This window comes from Rhinatrema bivittatum, chromosome 2, assembly GCF_901001135.1.
Source record: "Rhinatrema bivittatum chromosome 2, aRhiBiv1.1, whole genome shotgun sequence".
NCBI lineage: Eukaryota > Metazoa > Chordata > Amphibia > Gymnophiona > Rhinatrematidae > Rhinatrema > Rhinatrema bivittatum.
In genome coordinates, this window is record NC_042616.1 from 689,578,706 (window position 1) to 689,604,728 (window position 26,023).

At 41.2% G+C, this 26,023-nt stretch overlaps 1 protein-coding gene across 7 annotated transcripts in view; it reads left to right on the top strand.

The window, feature by feature from the left end:
* Nucleotides 1–14,293, top strand: part of LRRCC1 (leucine rich repeat and coiled-coil centrosomal protein 1) — a 221,413-nt gene extending 207,120 nt beyond the window's left edge. For all 7 annotated transcript variants that reach the window (XM_029591580.1, XM_029591582.1, XM_029591575.1 and 4 more), the window contains one exon: nt 13,882–14,293. In XM_029591580.1, the coding sequence (XP_029447440.1) occupies nt 13,882–14,004 (123 nt within the window). In that variant the 3' untranslated portion in view covers nt 14,005–14,293. The remainder of the gene's footprint in view (nt 1–13,881) is intronic.
* Nucleotides 14,294–26,023: the final 11,730 nt, after the last annotated feature.

Below are 26,023 nucleotides of genomic sequence, written 5' to 3' on the forward strand. Positions count from 1 at the left end.
GGGTATAGCTCACAGAGCACACTGAAGCAAGGAGGCACTGCTAGGACTGCAGTGCACAGAGGAAAAAAAAGAGAAGAGTGAAACTGCTTTTAAAGCAGAGAGCAGCAGTGGGGCCTGGAAAGAAGCAGGTTTATGTTTTCTGTGGACTAAAGAGACAAGCTATATCCCAAGTTAGCACTTGTATCAAAAGTATAGTAAGAGCTGGTGAGGCAGGTTTTTGTTTTACTTTTGTTTTATTTTTTTTAAAAAAAAATGTAGCAGAAAACAAAAAAGCTCACAGTTGTGCACGGAGCTAAAAAAAGGGCTTGGTCCCTCTAGAAACTGAAGGGATTACTTTTGTGCACTGGGCCTGGCCCTAATAAGCTCAGGCTCTGAAGAGAGAGGAGAAAAGAGAGAGCAGCACCAGAATGCAGACATTTGGAAGCATGACTGAAGGAGGCTTGCAAGCTTGGATTCAGAGCCTCCGTGAAGGAGAAAGGAAGTATCTGGAGAGCCTTCGACAGAGCCAGCTGTGCTGGGATAAGGTTAAACAGATCCTGGAAGCAAACAATGCTGTTCTTGACACCCTTACAAAGGGGAACTTACATATCCTGGGAGCTGAGAAAGCCACTGCAGGAGGGACCCTGTGGAAGCCCAGCAGCTGAGGGATGCACCTGACTGCAGGCCAAGCCATCAATGAAAAGTCCATGTTGGGGAGAATAGGAATTGACAACCCGGCTCATGCCAAAGCAGACTCTGAGGGGCATGAGCTCACAAAGAAGGCAACTGAGCAGGAGGAGTGCCAAGGACTAGATCCTGCAAGAACTGTGTTGGAAGAAACAGAAAGCTTCATAGCTTTGCCAAGAAGCAATAACACAGAGTGCACAGAAGGGGTGGAATAGAGTGGCCTGCAGAATGAAGCATCGATTGGCCTAGCACAGACATGGCAAGGAAGCCAGATGGAGCTGCGGTCTAAGAGACCCTGGTGGGAGGTACCGCTGTGACCCTAGAGGAAGGCGCAGCAAAGACTCCAGAGGGGAGGCACTGCAAAGATCACAGATGAAGGTAACGCAGAGAGCCCAGAAGGAGGCGCTGCAGAGAACCTGGAGGAGGAGACCCCGGAGAGCCAGGAGGGTGGCGCTGTGGAGACCTCAGGAACTGGGGATACAAAGGAGACAAGGAGTGGCTCTACAAAGGAAATACTAGATGCCAGGAAGTGCTCACAGCTGGGAACAGAGGAACCAGCACTTGATGTCCTCCAGCTAGTCCAAGAAGCTCTGTTGAGGAATTTGATCCCAGAGCCAGCAAAGGACACAGTAAAATGACTGCAGGTGCACACTGCTTGAACAGCACACTAAGTGCTGGTGGTAGTGCTGTTTAGGGTAATCCTAGTAGTAGGGGCTGAGCATGACCCTAGAAAACTAGGCTTAACTCTAGGGGGCAAGAGGGCTATTGAGGGGAAGCTGCGATGTGAAGCACTTCCCTGGATAAAATCCAGGGGGATTGAGGACACTTGGCCCAATGGGTCAAAGCTGAGGGGAGGGGAATGTGAGAGAGTGCCCCTAGTTTTCCCCTATAAACCTTAAATCCCCAAAAGGGAGAGTGCTGTATAGGTGGGACCCTGCGGGGCAGGAGGAGCTCAGAGGGCATGACCAGGTAGAGGGAAATTAAGCCCAGCTGGGATAGAGAGGCCCCATCCCTCTAGAAGTAGGAGCTCCTGAACTGCTCTGGGAAGTTGTGTTGTAAAGAAGACTGCAAAGGTAAGCAGTAATTGTGAAGCTGAGTTTGCTGTTTGATTTAATAAAGAGAAATTGTATAAGAAAAGGTTGGAATCAGTGTGCTTACTGCTCCAGCCCAGAGGAATTTGCTCAGCCAGTCCTCACACACACAAAAATGTCCCCTCCCGTTATCAACGGGATTGAGCCTAACTCTAAAATTCATGTAATCAATATGGTAAAGAAAGGGTGGGAGTAGCAATTGGGCATGTATACCAAAGCTATTAATACCGATTTACCAAAGAGTTTCTCTTCATCATGGCAAGAGTTCTCTAATAAAAAAAGGAGACATTCTTATGAAACAAGATGGACACTTCATATTACCTTTGAGGAATCCAATGAATAAAAAATCGATTGAACCTTTCTTTCTCAATTTTTGTTGTTCAATATTTGTCATGTGTATTTCTTGCAGCATCACCACATTACCTTTCAGTCTGTTTAATTGTGACAATACATTTTCCCTTTTGATTGGTGAGCCAATCCCCACAACATTCCAGGAGATATAGTTTATATGTTTATTCATTTTATACAGCTAAAACAAGATTTTTACCTTCAGATATATGCACCCAAATACCAACCATCTTCAGGGCCACCAGATGAGAAACATTCTGAACATTGGGAACAAAGTAAAATTATATAAAAGTACAACTACCAATTGGAGAGGCTAATAGGGTAAAATAACATGGACATAGTACATCAGCCTGATTCAGCCCCCCTCCCCCAATCCCTCCTTGTAATCCCCTTTATTACCAAAACTATTCCCAAACTAATCACCAATCCCCCCCTCCCCCAAAGAAATCACCAAACATCTCATCTTTGATTTATGCTCTCTTTTGAGAGATGGAGTTGCCCTGATGTCAGGAGCAAGTGCCATCTCCAAATTCTAAATTTCCAAAAGACCAATCTGAACCTGTTAGAAAGAAAACAAACAAATTAAGTAGAAAATTAGACATTCCAGTAATCTAAATTACGAATATTGTATTCCCAGTACAATGAGTCATTTGGCTTAACTTTAATCAGAAATCAACAATCATGAAACCGGCTGCTATACCAATGCAAAACCTCACAGCAAATATATCCATCAGGTCTCGAATGTGTCCACAAATTTTTTTTTGCCTCTTCCACCTTTTCAATCACCTGAGAGACTCTCTCATGCCAGATCCACAACTTTACTGGAAATTGTAATGCAAACCAGATCTTCCTGGACACCAACGCTGAGCAGAGAGGCACAAATTCTCTTCTTTTGGCTGAAACAGACATCGTGTAATCTTGAAATATTTTTATTGCTCTATTTTCATAACAAACGGAGGTCTTTTTTGATATAATTGCCAGATTTTATTTTTCTGAGCAAAATTTAAAAAACACGCAATCACCACTCAGGTGCGGTTTTTTATCCTTTTTGATCCCAAGCCAATGAGCTCTTTCGATCACAATTTCTTTACAGGAAGCCTTGCTCCTCTGACGACCTCAACAAACACCTTGCCCTAGAACTCCCTCTCATAGACGTCTCCACTCCTAACTCTACCCTCCACTCCTGTTCCAACATAACAGAAACGGTAGCAAACAAACTTTATCCACTGGCAATAACTCAAACACAATGCATCCAAAAGGCAACCATGGTTTAATGATGAACTTCAAAAACTCAAACATTATCTATGACAGAAAGAAAGTGAATGGCGTAAAGCACCATCATCGACCTCCCTCTCTGCTTACAATCTCGCCCTCCACTTATACAAGAGCTCTACATTTAAAAACAAAAAGGGACTTCTACTCTCATAAGATCCATGACCTCATCTTCGACTCTAAAGCCCTTTTTGCTTACGTATCCAATTTAACACAAATCAATGCACCTGACATTCCACTTAACCAAGCTCAAGCAAACGCAGATGAGTTGGCCCTCTTCTTCAGCAATAAAATCACTAACCTTCTAACACAGCTGACGCCTAATTCCTTTTCGCCTTCCAGCATTTATCTCCACCCCAACAAAGACATATCTCTCCAATTCTTCGAACCCATCACAACTTCAGAGATCCAAACAGTCTTGAAGAAAATGAAACCTTCTTCACATCCATTTGACCAAATCCTGACCAAACTGCTTCTGCTAATCCCTGACACCATCTCCAAAGTTCTGGCGGACATTATCAATTGTTCATTATCCCAGGGAATCTATCCAGACGACCTTAAAATGGCCTCCATCAAACCTCTCCTAAAAAAACCAAACTTGGATCCTAAAGATCCCAACAGCTTCCGTCCAATCTCCAACCTCCCATTCATAGCCAAGGTCATGGAAAAATTAGTTAACACAAAATTATCGGACTACCTCGAAGATCACAAAATTCTGTTCCCTACTCAATATGGCTTCCAAAAATCATTAAATCACTACTCATATCCCTGACAGATTACCTCATCATGGGCCTCGATAAAGGTCATGCCTACTTATTATCCTCCTGGACCTCTCGGCAGCATTTGATACTGTTAACCACTCCATCCTCCTAAATCAGTTGGCGAACATCGGCATAACAGGTACTGCACTGGCCTGGTTCAAAACATTCCTTGGGAACAGATGTTACAAGGTCAAAATACACAATAAAGAATCTCACTGTTATCCTTCCTCACTAGGAGTTCCTCAGGGCTCATCCCTCTCACCCACGCTCTTTAACATTTACTTTCTCCCACTTTGCCAGTTGTTATCCAAACTGAACCTAAAACACTTTGTATACACCGACAATGTCCAGATTGTGATCCCCCTTAAAGAATCCATCACAAAAATGCTAGAATTCTGGGAAAATTGCCTTCTAGAAATCAACTGCCTCCTCTCCAGCCTAAACTTAATACTAAATTCATCAAAAAGCGAACTCCTCATATCCCCGGAAAACAGTAACATCATAAAGTATCCTCCAGCCAACCTGCAAATATCACAAGTAAGAGACCTAGGAGCTATCATTGATAATCGGCTAAACCTTAAATCATTTATTAACCAAACAACTAAGGACTGCTTTCATAAACTACATGTCCTAAAAAGAATAAAACCACTCTTCCACTTTCATGACTACAGAACAGTCCTGCAAGCAATAATCTTCTCTAAGTTAGATTACTGTAACTCTATCCTATTAGTTCTCCCCTCATCTCACACCAAACCTCTTCAGATGGTTCAAAACACGGCAGCCAGAATATTGACAAACTCAAGGAAAAGGGACCACATATCTCCAATCCTCAAAGACCTACATTGGTTGCCAATTCACTACAGAATCATTTATAAGTCCATTAGTACCATCTACAAAGCTGTCCATCACCACTCTCCACTTAACCTTCAAATCCCATTCAGAAAACATACCTCCTCCAGACCCATCAGAGAGACTTATAGAGAATCACTACATGTACCACACTGCAAAACCTCTCATCATATAACCTTTAGAGACCGGGCCTTCTCCACAGCAGGACCACCTCTATGGAACTCCATTCCTCTGGATCTGCGACAGAAACCCTGCCTTCCAACATTCAGGAAAAGGCTCAAAACGTGGTTATTTAAGAAAGCCTTTCCAGACCCCAACTGAACCTTAACTCACATTAAGTTACTCTCAGACATTACCATAACACAGTAAACAATAACATTGTAAACACCATAACTTTGTAAATACCACAACTATGTAAATAATTGTTCTTTCTGTTAAATTCCTATCGCCTTTTCTCTGCTGCCAGTTGTATACCTCCCTGTTTTATTGTAACTGCAATGCTTCGCCTCCTACCTGTTAAAGTTTTTTGTATCTTCATTTTACACCCCTTGTTAAATGTAAACCAGCATGATGTGATACCTTTCGCGAATGCCGGTATAGAAAAACACTAAATAAATAAATAAATAAATAAATAATTCAGGGTAGACATGGCAATCTTCTGATAAATCAAAAGCCTCCAGTAGCCATTTACGCAGCGTCGACTCCAGCCCTTGCTCCTCGATGGACTCTGGGAAGCCTGCAAAGCACAAATTGTTGTGTCTCAATCTGTTCTCTAAATTGTCCACTTTATCTTCTAATGTTGTTATTGTGGAGGTCATTTTGTGGACTTTCCTCGTTGCCACCAGTGCTTAGTCTTCAACGACCACCACATGCCGTTCCAGCATATGCAGCCTTGGCCTAAGGTTGGTAAGATAATTCTTTACCTCACTTATCTACTCCAAAATCACATCAAATTTCCGGGAGACAGCTTCTGTTACTGCCACAGTGATCTCAGAGATTGGTGTACTAGCTGCAATTTCAAGGGGGCCTGGTGGTTATTCAGCAGCCATTTTCTCTGTTACTGGTTTCACTTTCTCCTTCTCCTTTTTTGTTAATTTTGCTGGCATTTATGAGAAACATTCATCTTTTAGCAATTTATCTTCCAGGGAAAGACAATGTTATAGCAGACAGGCAAAGTTGTCCTCTTCAGCCACATGAATGGTCACTCCATTCAGACACAGTACAATTTCTGTTTCATCAATGGGGAACTCCTGGCATAGATCTTTTTGCATCTCTCCTCAACCTCAAACTGCCTCGTTATTGTTCCAAAAGATCATCATGGGATGCACTAGTGATGGATACTTTTGCAATTCCATGGAACAAGGAACATTCATATGTGTTCTTTTCCATTCCTTGAGTTGCCAAAATAATGCTCAGACTAAGAAAAGACACCAGAACAATGATTCTGGTAGCCCCATATTGGCCTCAACAAATCTGATTCCCATGGTTACACAAGCTTGTTTAGCTCCACCAATTTGGCTTCCAATATATCCAAATCTTCTATCTCAGTTCAGGAGGTTGCTTTCACCCCATTCTTTGGTCTTTAGCATTAGCAGCGTGAATACTGAATACAAAGAAGTTCAAATTGGGGTAGATTTTCAAAGGGTTGCGTGCGTAAGATACGCGCGCACCCCCGAAAACCTACCCCTGCGCGCGCCGAGCAAGCCCCGGGACACGCGTATGTCCCAGGGCTTGCAAAAAGGAGCGGGTGCGGGCCCTGAGCCTCCAGGCACAGCGGCCATTTGCCAGCGCGCGTAACTTCTTCAACAAAGGTAAGGGGGGGTTCTAGGTAGGGCTGGGGGACGGGTTAGGGAGGGGAAGGTGCGGGGGGGGCGGAGGGAACGGAGGCAGGCTGCTCGGCGCGTGCAAGTTGCCCAATTGTGCACCCCCTTGCGCGCGCCGACCCTGGATTTTATAACATCTGCCGCGCACATGTTATAAAATCGGGCGTAGATTTGTTCGCGCCAGGTTGAGCGAACAAATCTGCACTTGCGCGCAGGTTTTAAAATCTGCCCCATTATTTCCCTTTCACAAGAAGTGAAACAAGTACTGATGACAGCAAAAAAATGTGTGGATTCCCTAGTTTCCTGTGATAAGACCGTTAAAAAGAATTAACTCACAGTCCTTCTCATAGCTGTAAACCACTTCTGTTTTATTCAGTATGTGTATATGGAGGCTTGCTATCACAAAAAGTTCAGAAAGCAATGCCTGACTACGCAGCTAAAATTCAGCACTAAATACACTTTCTTATGTCTGCTTTTTTACATATCAGGTAAAGGATTGAGAATTATTCTCTTATTAATTATTTCTCTTTATATATCTCTATAAAAAGAGGAACTGCATCATTGCGCTAAAAGCAGAATTGTAGTACTTTGCTTATTAATATTCATTAATCACAGGTGCAGCTAAACTTATGCAACCCTAATGGTCTTTTAAGTAGTAATCTACTACTGGTTATAACTGGTTATTCCATACTTATTTCTAGGTGCTTTATGCATAGCCTCCTTGTCTCATGTCCAGCTTTTAGCAGTTTCTGCATTATTTAATTATATAACTAAAAGAAGAACTTAAAGCCTTATTTCTAACTGTCTAATTCTGGCCTTGTCAACCTCAGTGCATCAATACAATTGGGATCACTCTAAATCGAACACCTGCTACCAGATGTAAATATATTTTTAAATGGAAAAGAGTTTTGCACTAATGTTTTTCTCATAATAAAGATCCCTTCTCATGTTCAATTCCTTTACTTTTATGTTATCTTCTCCACCTAGCTGATTCAGGATTAAAAGCAAACTCCATCAGGGTGCATTTAAATACAATAGCAGCTTACCATCAACATTCAGAAGGCTTGTTGGCTTCACAAGAGCCATTAGTTTCCAAGTTTTTCAAAGGGTATATGGCCCCCGATAAAAACACCCCCAACTGAATGGGACTTAAACATAGTACTTTCACAACTAATGAAATCTCGATTTGAACCAATAACTACAACAGATTCCAAATCTGTGACTTGGAAAATCTCATTTCTTGTAGTAGTTACTTCAGCTCACACAATGAGCTTCAAGTGCTAGTGGATTACTCACCCTATACACAGATCATCAAGAACAATGTGGTATTAAAAATACATTCAAAAATTTTACTCAAAAGTTTCATAATTTCAATAGTGTTTCTATCTTTTCCCCAAAACTATACTCCTCAGCAGCAAAACAATCCCTACATACAATCACTTAATTCTTAATTTTTATTATGTTTTTTAGTTTAACTGCCTTCTCCGCCCCTATCTTTCCAGCTGAATAAGCTTCCAAGTTTATCCTCCTTGTTGATTGTAACTTTACTTCTTCTGTTAAATGATTGTTTATTGGTATAGTTTTCCCCCCGTTCTGTGTAAACCGATTTGTTATGGTTTTTTACCATGAAGGTCGGTATAAAAAAAAGAGTTAAATAAATAAATATGTTGGAATGTAGACGAGCCATTCTCTTCAACTTGATAGAACCAGACCTTACAGAAAATCATCTCAATCATTTCTTTCTATGATAACAGGAAAGACTTACCAATCAAGAAACAAACTATGTCCAGATTTTTGTCTCTAGGTATTTCTCACTGCCATACAAGACTGCCGAGCTTCACCTTTCAAGGCTCATCAAATTAAAGCAGGTGCACCTCAGTGGCGCATCTTAATTGAGCTTCTGTACAGGATATCTGTAAGGCAGCTGCTTGGTCATCCATACATACTTTTACCAAGCATTATTATTTGGATCATGAATCATATACAGACAGTAATTTTGGCCAAGCCAAGCCATTTGGAAAACTTTCAGTAACAGCTTCAACTGCCCACTTTTTTGCTACTTGGATGCAAATTGATCAAATCATATTATTTTCCTTGCAGCCCTCAGCTCAGGAGTCCCCACTTGTATGGCTGTATTGTTGCTGCCTGACCACAGAGGAAGCGAAGTTGCTTACTTGTACAGGTGTTATCAGTGGACAGCAGAACAACAGCCTCACAATCCCTCCCTTCCTGGTCAGTTGAAGTGAGCTTGTGAAACAGACTGAGATATGCGCACAGTGACATTATGCAGGCACTCCCATGCATTCTTAGAAAGATCTTTTATCCTTTCTGAGAGCAGGACCCAACTTGGCACCATTGGATGATGTCACTCACGTGTGTGACTGTTTGTTCTGCTGTCCAAGGAGAACACCTTTTACAGGTAATTTGCTTTACTCCAGCCGTCAACAGTCACTGTCACTATGTTCATACGTCTTCCTATTGCTAGTCTTGGTTTATAAAGAGAACAAGGAGCCAAGGCTGTATCTTTTACTCTATGGAAAAGTGAGGTAGAGTGTGTGGGGGGAGGTGGGGGACAGAACAAAAAGGCTTCTGGTGTAATGCTTTGCTCAAGTGGCTGCTTCTGAGCCATCAAACCTCACTGTATATAATTATTTTTACAAGATGGATTGAAAAAAAAGAATGTCTATAATCTAAGTCAAGGGTTGCCATCCTCAGTGTTTATTTATATCACACTTTTCCAACAGAAGAGTTCAAAACATATTATAATACATTTTGCTATCTACAATAAGCATCAAATACATCAGTGAAAGAAATACAGCAGTTATAGAATTAAAGTTTGCAGGCAATAGATATAAATACAGTGCCATACTTGTTAACTTCAAGATCTACAATATACTTAATTACTGTTCTCAAAAGATATATATCCTGACATCCAACTAGAACAGTACCAGTTATTAGAAGTAAAATCACTAAACTTTAAGATAATCCTTAAATATCTTTATTTCTCACTAATCACAGTTTATCACTATTTATCAAATGTATAGAATATTTTCAACTAACACAATTTCTAAAAATCACTCTGTATTCTTTTCATTTACCAACCCATCCATATCATGTTAAAAACAGACATAAAGCACCAAAACCAAAGAAATAATAGGAAAAAAATAGAGGAAAAATAATAGTAGAGAAAAAATGTATGAAAAGACAATTAAAACACTATACTCTTAATGATTTTTTAGGGTTCCCCTATGAGATCTCAAAGAACAGTCTCTCCACCATGGCGCTATACTATTAGTGGTTTTTATATGTGTCCCCTATGAAAGCTCAAAGAACAGTCTCTCCACCATGGCGCTATACTATTAGTGGGTTTTATATGTGTCCTCTATGAAAGCTCAAAGAACAGTCTCTCCACCATGGCGCTATACTATTAGTGGTTTTTATATGTGTCCCCTATGAAAGCTCAAAGAACAGTCTCTCCACCATGCCTCTATACTATTAGTGGTTTTTATGTGTGTCCCCTATGAAAGCTCAAAGAACAGTCTCTCCACCACAGCGCTATGCTATTAGTGGTTTTTATGTGTGTCCCCTATGAAAGCTCAAAGAACAGTCTCTCCACCATGCCTCTATACTATTAGTGGTTTTTATGTGTGTCCCCTATGAAAGCTCAAAGAACAGTCTCTCCACCATGGCGCTATACTATTAGTGGTTTTTATGTGTGTCCCCTATGAAAGCTCAAAGAACAGTCTCTCCACCATGGCACTATGCTATTAGTGGTTTTTATGTGTGTCCCCTATGAAAGCTCAAAGAACAGTCTCTCCACCATGGCGCTATACTATTAGTGGTTTTTATATGTGTTCCCTATGAAAGCTCAAAGAACAGTCTCTCCACCATGGCGCTATGCTATTAGTGGTTTTTATGTGTGTCCCCTATGAAAGCTCAAAGAACAGTCTCTCCACCATGGCACTATACTATTAGTGGTTTTTATGTGTGTCCCCTATGAAAGCTCAAAGAACAGTCTCTCCACCAGTCCCGATAAAGACAACACTTCTAGTAAATTGAAAATGGCTGTAAACAGTCCTCCATGCCACACTCAATGCATAGAAGTCATTGTGTTTGTAATTTTAAGTCTATGACACAGTTCAAAGGACTTCGATGAATCATAATACCCCCCCCCCCCCCCAAACCTCCTTCACACAGCATTGGATTTGGCTGTAAATTTTCCTTAAATGTTCATGTGGACTGCTGTCCAAATATCCATTTAGTGGAGGACACAAACCATCCGGTGCACTAAAGATCCCATATGAGACAGAGCTTAACAGATCATGAAGAAATGATTAAGAGGTGTTCGCGAGAATAATTCAGAGCAAACTGAACCCAAGCTTCAAGATCTGCTCAGAAGTTGTATTAAAGTTTGAGAATCTATCATAAATTAAAATTTCTTCAAATCTATTCTTTCACACTGGTAGCATCAGAAAATGGGGTGGTCTCAAAGAATCCAAAAAAGACAGCGTGTCTGTTTATGCTTTTGTTTTCATTTATTGTACCATTTCATAGAAGTGGTATCACAAACTAAGGGACCAATGTACTGAAGTGTGCTGACGTCAGCTGTTAACATGGTATTTATTGTACATACTAACAGCCAATGTTAATGACTTGCAATTTAGGATGTCTGTAAAGTATGCATAGAATTTATCTGTAGATATTATCGTAAAAGCTTAACTACACTTCCTTGTGGGTAGTTGTTGTTTGTGTCAGTGCATCAGCATAGTTTTTGCATTACAATTCTTGCAAGCTAACACATGTAAACTAGATAAGAGCATAAGATACCATACTGGGTCAGACCAAGGATTAATCAAGCCCAGCATCCTGTTTCCAATAGTGGCCAATCCAAGTCACAAGTACCTGGAAAGTACTTGTGACAAACATTAAATAGATCCCAAACTATTATTTCTTATTGATTAATAGCAGTTTATCGACTTCTCCTCTAGGATATTATCCATACCATTTTTAAACCCAGTTACACTAACTGCAGTAACCACATCCTCTGGCAATGAATTGCAGAGCTTAATTATGAGTTCAGTAAAAAAAGAATTTTCTCTGATTTGTTTTAAATGAGCTACTTGCTAACTCATGGAGTTGATTGTCCGAGAGAGTAAATAACCAATTTATATTTAACTGTTCAAGTCCTTTCATGATTTTGTAGACCTCTATCATATCCCTCCCTCAGCCGTCTCTCTTCTACATGTTGTTAAAGATTTTAATGTATTTTAATGCTTATAAAAGTATTAGAACAATGTAATACATTTGCTCCTGTATATAACTAGAAATGTTTCATTAATACATTTAAGTTATCTAAATAACAACAAATATATTTCTATACGGCTGAGACATCTCTAAGTCCCGGTGCCCCGAGTACTCCTCCTCCACCTTCAGTTATTTCTCCTGATTTTCTACAATTAAATACCCCACAAGGGATGAGAGGAGGTGACCAGGTTAAAGAGGGACAATGGGAACCGAGATCTGAGAATGCTTTATTACAACCGATACAACGGTATCGGTTAAGTTCACAGATCATGTCACTAATCACTTTGAATTTATCAAATATATGTAACTCTGAGACTTACCTTTACCTCCCCTGGTTGATAATTTCACCCCGTAAACTATGACTCCTGTCACTATAAACAAGACTTTTTCGATAATTCGTGCTTTTTACAATATTACTTTCCTTTTTTACCTCGTTGACCAATCTGACAGACCCTGTTCAAAATGCTATGAGTTATTGCAACAAGTTTTTTTTATCCTTCTCAGCTACTGCCCAATGTTAAACGGTTAAATGTTAATCTGTTAAATGTTAAACTGTTAAATGTTAAATTTCTACTGTCAAATGTATTTGGTTGTTGTACATGTAAACCGGGGTGAAAGCACTTAGCCATACCTCGGTATAGAAAAACCTTTAAATAAAATAAATAAATAACAATTGGAAAAACCAAATGTGATCACACTTGAATCCTTATGGTCTGCCATTAAATCGCTAGAAGCTGCGATTACTAAACTAACTAAAATAACTTCAGATTCAAATCAGTGATTTATGGATATTGAGAATTCTATTATTAAATCTGAAAGAGAAAGACAGCAGATGGAAGTGAGGATGATTAATTTAGAAACCTGTCATCAAAGGTTTACAAAAAATGAAATATTATATGATAAAAGACTTGAGGCTATTGAAAATTCACAAAAATATTTAAATCTTAGGGTATTAAATTTTCCTAGGCTGGATTTAGTATCGCCATTAGATATGTTTAGAGAATATTTAACTCAAGTCTTAAAGATGTCTCAACAATCTCTGCCTCCTGTTTCAAAGATTTATTATGTTTCTAATAGAGATAATATATCTTCAGAAAATAAACCAAAGGATTCATCATTAAATTTGATGGCTATATTAGAAGCAACTATAGAAACAACTATTGCTACTAGATCTGTATTGCATGTTACTTTCACATTTGCATTTGATAGAGACGCAGTATTCCGCCTCTACATGAGAAGGAGAATGGAAAATTTCCATGGGGAAAAAGTTTGGATATACCCTGATTTCTCTAGGTTAACACAGGAAAGGAGGAGGAAATTCCTGGCACTTACATCTGAAGTGGAGAATATGGGGGGTAACATGATTTTGAAATTCCCATGTAGGTGCGAGATTATGCGTCAAAATCAGAAATTTATATTTTTTGAAATTTCACAATTACGCAATTTTCTCGATTCCCATTCCCAAGAGGCTTTAGCTTTAGGATCCGAGGCAAAGTAAATGAGATTCTAAGTGCAATCATATTTTTTTTTTTCAGTTGTTCAATGGGGATTTTCTCTTTTTTCCTTTAACCGCTTAAGTTGGTTTTTCCTTTCCTGGGGATTACCTCTAATTTATACAGATATGTAATCTGAGATGTGTATCATTACAATAAGCATTTCTGTTATGTTAGATTATGGAATATCTGTATTCCTTATATTTTATTGTATGTATTTTCAAAAGCATAAATAAAAAATTAAAAAAATATATATATATATTTCTATACACAGGTTTATCAAGTTGAAGAAGAAATGCGCCAGCTTCTGCAAGAGACAGCAAACAGCAAAAAGGCCATGGAGGAAAAAATAAGGCGACTTACAAATGCTTTAAGTGATATTCAGCAAGACCTCTGATGAAGTTTTTAAAAACTGAAGCAAATTTTATCCTACACTGTTTACTTCCATTATTTGGAGAGATTAAAAAATATGCTCTGTGTACAGAGTGAAACCTGGAAACCATGATTGCCATTGGAGCAGTACAAACAAATAATAATTATTTATGTAGTGCCATCATTGTATACAACATTGTATTAAATAAAGATAGTCTTTCTGCATAGATTTCACATGAACAAAAAACGGTGATACGATTGTATTTATATTTATTTACAGTGTTAACTTGCTATCACCAATAAAAACGTTTAAACAAAACAAAAAAAGATTTCACATGAACAGTGCTTTTCTGATTGTCCATATCTTTCACATTGACATTTAACACTATTCAGTATGGTTAGTACAGGGATGTGGGGGATATGCAGAACTGGAAAATTTTGAATCTGCTTTCACTTGAGTGGAAACTAAGGGGTAGATTTTCAAAGGGGTACGCGCGTACCCCCGAAAACCTACCCCAAACCCTCCCTGTGCGCGCCGAGCCTATTTTGCATAGGCTCGGCGGCGCGCACAAGCCCCGGGGCTTGCAAAAAGGGGCGGTTGGGGCGTGGCCAGGGGGCGTGGTTAGGGATCGGGGGCGTGTGGGCGGTCCAGGGGTGTGGCCGAGTGCCCCGACACAGCAGCCTGTGTCGGGGCCTGCCGCACCGGCGCGCATAAGTTACTACTGCCCGGAGGCAGTAGTAAGTTCTCCGATAAAGGTAGGGGGGTCTAGATAGGGCCAGGGGGGTGGGTTAGGGAAGGGAAGGTTTGGGCGGGTAGAAAGAAAGTTCCCTCAGAGGCCGCTCCAATTTCGGAGCAGCCTCGGAGGGAACGGGCAGCACGCGCAGGGCTCAGCGCGCGCAAGTTGCCCAAATGTGCACCCCCTTGCGCGCGCCGACCCAGGATTTTATAAGATACGCGCGGCTACGCACGTATCTTTTTTTTTTTTTACACATTTTTATTGATTTTATAGAAAATCCAAACGTATACAACATTGTGCATATTTGAACTTCAAATAATATCAGAAATGTCATTAAGGTGTTACTTGATAACAGGAACATACAATGATTCCAACGAGTGACACTACTGAAAACCAAATTGAATAACTTAGATGATTAGAGTCATTTGAAGCATTTAAATCATTTGAATCTTCTCTTTTCTCCCCCCTTCCCCCCCCCCCCCCCCCCCAACTGTATCCTCTTTTCGATCTGCGTGTTCTCTTTGCATCCCATAAAGGCAACATTTAGGAATTGGAAGTAACATATAGTAACAGAGAATTAACTTGGGTTAAGTTGTCTTAAGTTGTCCTAGTGAGTGCCAAAAAGTATGATATAATATGTTGCGTTGCTAGGGTGTTTCAAAATCCCCAAGGAATATACACAGACCACAGACTAAGATGTCATGCTCAAACTAAAACTTTACCTTGTAACAAAGGAACGTTAGAGATCAGACCAAGTACACAGACTGAATAAATGCTGTGTATAAATTAGATAATTGCCATGAACGTTTGGACGCTAAATTGGGATATTCTTATGGAGAGGTATGAAGTCCCAAGCATTGTTTCTGATTCTCCTCAGGGTCCAGGCGACCGATATGTTAAACTAATCCAGTAGGTTGACTTTGAAGATAGGCAGACCATAGTTCCATTGTATACTTTTGTTTCTGAGCACTCATAGTTCTAGCGGTCATATGCTCAAACGTGGCTAACTGTAAAAGGTTTCTGTTCCAATGAAGAAAGCTTGGAGGTTCGGTAGATATCCAATTACTTACAATTATGTGTTTAGCAGTTATGCCTGCCATATCTAGAAAGAGTTTTTGCGGGTACGTTAAATTGAGGTTAGTGTAGTTATGAAAACCAAACAACCATAACATAGGGTCGATCGGGAGGATACAATTACACACGTGGGAGCAGTGACTTGTAACATCCAGCCAAAATTTCTTGACCTTAATACAATTCCAAAAACAATGTAAATAATCACCTTCTTCAATGTTACATTTCAGACAAAGAGGAGATGTGGCAATCCCCATCTTAAAAGCCACAGTGCTAGTGCAGTATAACTGCCAAATGAATTTGAATTGCAGTTCCCTCATATTAGCATTTTCTGTTATTTTTCCACTTTTTAATAAATATTGCTTGACTTTTGTTGATGTTAAAGAAATATCTGGGTATTTAGACCATTTACTCAACACCTCCTCATACGCTGTGATATTCAGATAAGAGTGCAAAAGTTTGGAAAAAAACGAACAAGAATATTTCACTGTTGGTTGAGAACCAAACAGTTCTTCCAAGAAGGGTTGATGACAGGAGGAGAGTGTATTCAGATGTGATTGCGAAATATAGTGTCTTATTTGGAGGTATGCGTAAAAATCTACTCTTGGAATGTGGTATTGGTCTTGTAACTCTTGAAAACATAACATCATGTTAAATGTTCTGGAAAAGAGCTGAGACACTCTTACTAAGCCTCTTTGGGCCCATGCTTGAAATACTGATTGACCTCTACCTGGCAAGAATTGTGGGTTATCACAGAGCTCTGTTAAGGATGTTGAACTCCCTGGGATACCCAATTTTCTACATAGATAAGACCATGCTTGTCTGCTTGAGTGGAGGATTAAGTATCCCTTACAAACCTGTGGGATTTGGTGCGATTTTAATTGTAGAAGGGTCGGCAGTGAGTAATGGCTTAGCCAACTCCGGATGAATGCGTAAGGAGAAAAGTATTCTGTGCCTAGTGTCCAATCTCTGATATTTCTCATCATGCAAACTAAGTTATAATCACGAAAGTTGGGACACGCTAGCCCTCCATTAACTGGCCGAAGCTGCAGGAACCTCAAAGCAAGCCGTGATTTTTTTCCCACGCCATATGAATTTTTGTAAATTTTTATTTATTGAGCACAGGTCCCGACCTTTTAACCAGATTGGGAGCATTTGAAGGAGGTACAACCACCTAGGGAGTTCTACCATCTTAAATAAGTGTATCCTCCCTGTTAAGGAGAGAGGAAGGGAAAGCCAATTTGTGACTCGCTTTTCCATTTTTTTGGAGCATAGGTTTTACATTTATGTCATAAGTAGCAGCGATAGAACTAGGGATATAAACTCCTAAATATTTAATTTGCTTATTGGCCCATTTAAGGGGGAAATCTGAACCCCATGAGGTATGCAACTGTCCGTAAATTTCTAAGGCTTCCGATTTTTCCACATTAATCTTTAGACCAGAAAAAGTACCATACCATTTCTGATAGGTCAGAACTTTGGGTAACGATTCTTGTGGGTGTGTTAAGTAAATGAGAATGTCGTCGGCAAAGGCTGCCACTTTGAACGTGGGGCCCAGATGTGTGAGACCTGTGATTGAAGTGTCGTTAAAGATGATGCATAGCAGAGGATCTATTGCCATAATGTATAATAGAGGGGATAGAGGACATCCTTGCCAGACCCCTCTTTGTGGTGTGAAGGCTTGAGAGGCATGGCCATTCGCTAGTATGTGGGAAGATGGTGAGTGGTAAAGAAGGGAGATATACGTGAAGAGATTACCTTGGAGACCATACCTCCCCAAAACCAAGAAAAGATATCCCCATGAAACCCGATCGAAGGCTTTCTCTGAGTCAAAGCTCACTGTCATGGATGGAATTTTATACTTCTGACAGTAAGCAATGGCGGTAACCAATTTAGCTATGTGCGAACTAGCCGACCTCCCCTTAACAAACCCAACTTGATGTGGGGAAATCAAAGAGGGCAGTACTACACTAAGTCTTTTTGCCAGAATATTGGCAAGTAGTTTAAGGTGGCAATTTAATAACGAAATTGGTCTGTAAGAAGCTGGTAGAGTGTGATCCTTTCCTGGTTTGGGCAGTATAGTTATGTATGCCTGATTAAACAGCGTTGGAAATTCCCGTTTTACAAGTGCGCCCTGGTAGAATGAGCACAGCACCTCAGTGGAGTTATCACCCAGAATCTTATAATAATCGTAGGTGAAACCATCGGGTCCCAGGGCTTTGCCCGATTTACATGCTTTGATTGCTGTAAGGACTTCAGGTTCTGTGATAGGGGAATTCAGGAAATTTAATTGTGATGGGGAAATTTGTGGAATTTTGAGATTATCAAAGAAGGAGGCTTCTTCAGTGCTCCCCCCGTTCTATCTTCAGTGTATAAGTTCTCATAAAATTGTTTTAACACCTCACAGATATCATTCCCTTTGACTGCCCAAGTCCCTTGTGGTGTTTTCAGCTTCTCTATATATGTTTTACTGAGTTTGAGTTTCACTAATTTCGCCAATAGTTTCCCTGACTTATTTCCATATTTAAAATAGGTGTGCTCCTTGAATTGGTAGTCTTTCAGGGATTTTTGGTGTAGATATGATTGTAGGGAACTGAGGACTACATAATAATGATCAAAGTTGGCCAGTGTTGGGTATCTGATCAAATCCTCTTTGGCCTTTTTTAAATCAGCATCCAACGAAATGATCTTTGCATGGAGAATTTTATTTCTGCTCCTCACATAGGAAATAATTTCTCCCCTCATGATCGCTTTACTGGTTTCCCAAAATAGATTAGAATCATTCTTATGTTACTCATTTAATTCTTGATATTGAGCCCACTTATTTTGTAAGTATTGCTGAAAGGGAATATCGTTTTTCAAATAAGCGGGGAAACGCCACCAAGAATGTGGTGGCAATTTATCTTCCCAGTTAAGATCTACCCATATCAGGGCGTGATCAGAGACCCCTGCTGACCCTATGGTTGCTGAGGCAATTAAATGAAAAAGTGATGTTGAGCCTAAGATATAATCAATCCCAGAAAGAATGCCATGTGCTTTGGAAACATGCGTGTAATCACATGCATCACTATTGAGAACTCTCCAGAAGTCCAAAAGATGGAGGTCCTGACATAATTGACTGATACTCGTTTTGTGAGACTTCCGGGCAGTATTCCTTATGGGGGAAGAACGATCCACTAAAGAATCATGAACACAGTTAAAATCTCCCATGATGAATGCCCCCCCCCCCCTTTCCCATGAGCTATCAGCAGGTTAGCCAATGATGTAAAGAATTTAGGATCTGGGGTATTTGGACCGTAAATATTACATATAGTAACCTCTTTCCCATTTAATTTGCCTATAATGATAATATATCTGCCTTCTGGATCAGATAATTCAGATAGTAGTTGAAAGGAAACGCTTTTGTGTAAAAAGATAGCCACCCCTGCTTTCTTCCCCACAGCAGGTGAGAAGAAAGTGGCGCCCACCCAGTCCTTCTATAGTTTTGCACTTTCATGGGCAGTGAGATGAGTTTCCTGCAAGCAGGCAATGTGGACCTTAGATCTTTTAAGGAAAGTTAGCACTTTGGTACGCTTTATGGGGCTGCCTAGACCATTCACATTCAGACTTGCTAGTCGAAATGTCATTTAGAAGATTTTATGGTGTTTAATATTTTGTTCCATTGTACTAGGTATAAGGGCTTGCAGGCTCCCCAGCCTAAGCCTGCAAGTCTAACATCTGGGGCACTCACTATTAAGTTAGTTACACCTGAAGTAAAAATGTTGGCAGCCTGTAATACAACTACATAATTCAATCTACAGCATAGTAGATAACAAAGAGAGAAAATTACCTCACCCAGTTTACCCTTCTTCCCCCCACCCCATAATCTAACTCAAATAAAGTTTCCCCAATGAATAGGAGATTTCCGGGGTACATTTATAATGCGATGTGACCCCCCCTCCCCTCCCGAACCAGCAACAAGAACAAGTGACAGCATATTAATAGAAATACAAAACCCAGTAACGTTTTAGAGTGGCTAATCAGAGAAAACGAAATTTTTCAAACTTGATGTAGATCATCCTCTCCTGAATTCCCCTGCTGCAGAGTCTTCTGATTTATAGTGGAGCTTAATCCTTCTGCATTCAATCGAGTAAGTGGCGGTAATATTTGGGAAGTGGAAAAGCTCATGCGGGTGAACCACCACTGTCTCTCCACCGCCTGATTTGAGTGATAAGATGGCGGTAGAATACCAACGATGGTAACAGAAGTATTCAGTCTGCTTAAGGATGGGAAAAATAACTCAGTTCCAAATAGATGTGTAAAGATGAAAACTGATTCAGTCCAAAATTCAGGAACAGTGATGCGCTATCTGAGAGAGTTGTAAACTTCCTCTTGTGCTAAAGTAAAAAGGAAGGGTTATCCCATAGACTGGGGGTATTCTCTCGGCAGCCCTCTGTGTATTGATGTGTCTAAGTCTTAAAGAGTCTGCCGTCCAGCTGCACAGCTCAAGTCGCACATCGAACCCAGAACGTGAACAGCAAAAGTAACGATGGTGGAAGATCAGGCCGTGTTACCAGCAATGGTAAAAAGAAAACCATAATATGGACTCAGTCTTTGGTCAGTTCTGATGCAAACAATTTGGCGGGTTCCACTTCAGTGAACTGATGTTCCTTCCCTGCGTGTCGGATTTTCAAAACAGCGGGATAGGCCAACTGAAAGCGTATATTGCTTTTATATAATTCAGTGCATAGCGGGCTGAACAGCTTTCTCTTCTGCACTAGTTGAGTGGAAAAGTCCTGGAAAATGCGTATCTCCGAATTTTGGTAAGATATCTTCTGTTTTTGCCGATAGGACTGCATGATTTTTTGCTTATGTGCCCAACTCATAATTTTAGCAATTACTACACGGGGTCGGCGATCTCCATCCATTTTTCTCCCTATATGGTGCGCTCGTTCAATATGCAAGGGTTCAGGTAAGTCATGCAACTCCAGTGTGTCTCGGAGCCATTTTTCTAAAAATCTTTCTAAGTTTTGCTCTCCTGCATTTTCTGGAAATCTTGTAAGGCGAATGTTGTTCCTTCTCGCCCTGTTCTCTAAACCATCTATCTTTTCTGATTGGGCCTCTGTCAGTTTCTCCAAACTAGAAATCTTGCTAGTAAGCGCAGCTCGTTCATCTTCTAGCATGGAAACGCGGTTTTCCACAAGGTCAAACCTCGGGTGTAGCTCAATAAGCGCTTCTTTAACTTCTTGAAATTGAGCTGACAATTCAGTGAATCTAGTGTCCAGCGCTAATACCACCGCATTGGTAACACTCACGGTTAGATCTTCTTTAGTGCTGGGAACTGGAGTCGAGGCCGGCGAAGCCGTAAGGCTGACAGGGTCCGCCATTTTGGGGCCGACACTGATTGTTTTCTCCTTGTCTCGTTTTGCTCCCTTGATGGGCATTGTGTTCGCCGATTTCAGCATGAATTTGTCTATGGACATGGAAGATTAGTTTCCCGAAGTTTTGAGAGGTTTTTAGCTTCTGGGTTCTGACGATTGTTGCCGATTCGGGAGAGTGGGACACAGAGCTTAAGCAGAGACGTCCGCTCAGCTGCACCGCATCACGTGACCCCCCTACGCGCGTACCTTAGAAAATCCAGTGTACTTTTGTTCGCGCGTGCGTATGTTTTTAAAATCTATCTCTAAGTATAACTAATTGTTTTAGGTTCAAGTTTCAGTGTATACTTGTATAGAAATTCAAAACGGTGTATAATATGATCATATCAAAATTAATGTTTCTGGGAGTAATTTTCAAAGCCTTTTATGCACAAAAATGGGTGTTCTAAAATTGATCCTATCTTAGAGCGCTTAAAGTAGCTGTGTAATTGGGTTTTGCGAGTACATTGACATTTACTAAGAAGAGACATTCCAGTGGGCAAAGTTGTGGTAGAGTTGGCAATTACATACATACAGGTAGATTTTAAAAACCCTATGCTCGGCCAAGCCGAGAGATACGCTAGTAACTCGGAAGCACATGGGGCTGTGTGGATTTTAAAAGGCCCACAGCCACGTATCTTCCGGAACGCGCATTAAAAATGTTTTGGGGAAAAGGGGTGGGACGTGGGCATGGTCTGGGTGGGTGCATGGGTGGGCCAGGACTGCATCATAAAGTCAGTTATGTGCACAAGCGCGCGCCAGAATCCCACAACCATGTAACTTGCTTCTGCTATGGACTACGTATAAGTAGTTCAATAAAAAAAAGGGTAGTCAGCAGGGTTTTAGGGGGTCAGGGCTAGTAGGTAAAAGAGAGGCAAATTAGGTAGGGGGTTAGGAAGTCCTCTCCTTTACTGGGGAGAACTGGGAGGGAACTGGTAAATAGGCCTAATGCGTTGCCAACACGCATATGTTATAAAATCTGCATGTCCATGTGTGCACATATGCGCATGCGCATCAGTTTGAAAGTTACTGACATACTTTTTGATTTTAAAAAGTATGCATATGTCGACAAGCATTAAGTTACACCATCCAAAGGGTGAGTAAATGTGTGCAAGTGCTCTGCACTGAGACATTGCACTTGCCATATTGCATTTAAAAAAACAACTGTACTTGTATAGCACTTGACCTTTGACTGGAATATTATAGATACAAGTTCCACCCTGAACTAAAGGAGCTTACTTTCTGGGTCATGCACATTATACAGAATGCATAGATTCATTAAAACAAACACCACACAGGAAAACCTGGTATGGCTAGGACACTAAACATAAGTTAAGGACCAACAGACCAATTCACCGTCTTCTCATAAGCCTTATTTTCCCTCAGAAAGTAGGATAAAAATTAGATATGATTCAACAAATATTTAAGGCTTGCTCTGTGATGTCCTATTAGGGACCTTTGTTTTTAGTTTTTTTTTTTTATTTTGCCTGAGAATTTTTTAACAGAAAAAAGCCAGTGGAAAAATGACTGATATAACGCACAGGAGAACACTGAAATTTACAGGCAAAATTAAAACTGAAAATGAAGATCCCGGGAGGTGTGTCGCAGAGCCAGCAGAAGACTGATCTTTCCTCATCAGTCTGGGCAGGAATTGGCTGATTTTTATTGGGTATGACAGGAAGCTCTCTTGCTTCCTTCTCTTTCTGGTTAGTGGGAGGTTGGTCCCTTCTTCACCCAGATCAGAGCACGATATCACCAACTCCTATGAGCCCGGCAGGACACCAACTTTATCTGCCTCTGCCTGGCCTAGCAGTGAGACTGCTGGTGCTCTCTTTACCCCATGGGGCCTGAATGTGAAAGCAGGAGCATAAGGGAGAAATGTGAGTGCTCTATAGATCCGCTACTGCTGCCTCCTCATCTTCCTCTCCTCAGTACTTCTTGCCTTATCTGCTGCTGATAAAGAGGGAGAAAGACTCTGGATTGTATTGGTCTTTTCTGCTGGCTGGGAGCCTTCTATCTCCTGAACCAAAAGGTGAGCCTACCAAATTTCATTGGCAGTCAGAGGGGCTCCACTTCCAGACTTCATATCCTTTCAAGGTCCTCGGGGGCAAAAGGGAAGGGACAGGATCTCTAGAAAGAACCTCCCCTATAAGGCTGAAAACACTTCAAATGCTTTGCTTTAGGATAGTCTCAATCCACCAGTCCTGAGCATCCTTTAATGCTGCAGCTCCTTCTACCAGGATGGAGTTACAATTTGTGATAGAACACACCAAGGCATCCACCCTAGGGAAATGCAACCACTCTCTGGTCTGCGGATCCAAGGGGTTTAAACCCACCAAGACACGTCCTCCTTTATAAGACACCCCTGGCGCACTCCATTCCAGAAGTCAACTCCTGGAGTGCAGCCCAGAGGGGAAAGAAAAAAGCCTTGTAAAGGATGACCAAAATAGGAACTTTCTTCTGCCTTAGCACCTTGAAGGTCAAGTCCGAGCTCTGGCTTCTTATAGAGGATGAGCCATTGGAGGACATTTGGCTTCCCATCCGGATGTGTCCTGCTTCTTGCAGGGAGTTAAACATCTTCACTCCCCGCTGCAGCTTCTGGTGCCTCTGTGGGGCCTTAACTTGGTCCTCGAGTTTTTGGCAAATCCGACTTTTCTACCACTGCGTACTCTTTCTCTGCAGCTGCTTAACTTGAAGATGTTTTCTGGTAGTAATCTAATTGGCATGTCGGGTCCTGAGCTGCAGGCTCTTTCCTGCCATGAATCATCTTCTTATGACTCTGGGTGCAGTTCAACTTGGGATGGTGCCCTCTTTTTTGCTAAAGTGGTTTTAGATTTTCATTTGAATCAGTCCATTTCTCTGCCTGCCTTGGAGAGGGAGATGAAGATTAGTACTGCCTTTTGCATTCCTTCGTTGTCAACCATTCTTTACAGTGGTGTTAGGCGGTGATTAAGGCTGTTCGGAAGTCTGATCACCTATTCATGCTCCATGATGGAGATAAGTAAGGAGCTCCAGCAATACAGGCAATGATTGCCCGCTGGGTTAAGGAAGTCATTTCGGCAGCCTAGGTGGCTGCTGAAGTTGTCTTATCAAGATAGATTAGACTGTGTTCCACATGGGTTCAGGCTGTATCGTGAGTGAAACTTTGTTTTTTTGTTGCCTGTTGAAATTTGCCAAGCAGCGAAATGGACATCTTTGCTCTCCTCCAAGCATTACCATTTGGATGTTAGGGCTAGGGAGGAAACTGCCTTTTCACGGATGGTATTGTCTGGATCACTGGCAGTCTCCTACCCTTTTCAAGATTAGTTTTGGTACATCCCACTCATTGGGATTGACCTACCCGAATGCTATGGAAGGAGAAATTACAACTTACCTGATAATTTCCTTTCCTTTAGTGAAAGGGAGGTCAATCCCAGACCTGCCCTTGGCTTCCGGTGTTTGAATTTGTGATTAGCTTTTCTTAGAGTGTGCTGTGCAGAGTATGATTCCTGCTCTTCGTTGTCAACTGGTAAGTGACTTCTCTAGCCCTTAGTTTGATAGATATGTTCCTTTCTTTGAGGTTCAGTGTTCCTGTTAGTTGAGAAACATGAATGTTTGCCTGTGGATAATAATGTTCAAGTATAATCAGTTTGTCCACAGTTTGGCTTTTCCAGGCAGGCTGATGTCGGTGACATCAACCTTTGCTCTGTCTCCATCTACTGGCAGATACATAACCCACTTATTGGGATTGACCTACCCTTCACTAAAGGAAAGAAAATTATCAGGTAAGTAGTAATTTCTCCTTTTACACTTGTAAATGCAGTTTACGCGTGTAAGTGGGCTTTTGAAATTTGATACAATATATGTTCTTGAATTTTCAATAGGTTTTATGCGAGCAAGTGCACTTTGTGAGATATGTGTGTGCATGCTGGCCTGTGCCGAGATACATGGCCATCTTATAACATATGCATGAATGTTATAAAATTGCCTGGCCATGAGCATATGTGTGCCAAATTTCAAGTAGGCGTTCGCAAATCCTGCTTCTACCGAGTAAATTGGGGAATTTTAAAAGTAGCGTGTGCCGACACCATTGCCAGTTAAACCAGTTTGTCCTAGTTCACTCACGTCCTCCAAACCCTCCTAGCTGAATAGCTTTCACTCCCCTCAGTTAACCCTGACCCTTCAAACCCCGCACATCTGCCTATTTTTCTTTCTTTTATGGCTTATACCTCCATGGCTTATACCTCCATAGCAGCTTATACCTCCATAGCAGCCCACTCCACCTGCCGACAGGTGGAGCTTTAATGTATGTACCACCCATAGTAATGTATGAGCTTTAATGTATGTACTCTACATAGTGTTCATGTAGGCATGCCAACACAGTGTACATAACTTGCCCTAGCTTGCTGTGTTAGGCTGGCTGACCCTAGGCTTTTGCACACAGTCCTACACCTCACATGTTGTGGGCATCAGTGCTGGTTCAAGGATGCACAGGCACCCGAGGTGGTGATGACAACCTACCACTTGGTCTCTCTCTCTCTCTCTTTCTGGCAATCTCACAGAGAGATTGTGCGGACATCGCATAATTCCCTCACATCCATTGTGGCGCTCACAGCTCCCTGCCTGCTTCCAATGCCTTAGGCAGCCACCTAGTTTGTTGAATGCTTTCTGCCAGACCTGATAGCTGTGCTGGGACTCCATCTGCCCCTGGAACATGGAGACCATCAGATCTAGATATCATGTGCAGCCCAGCTAGGTACAATATCATTCTCAGAGTACACATTTAACGGGCTCCTTCCATAACAAACATCCGTGTTCTGACGATTGCACCAGTACATGGGATGCCTAGTGTCACAAGGAC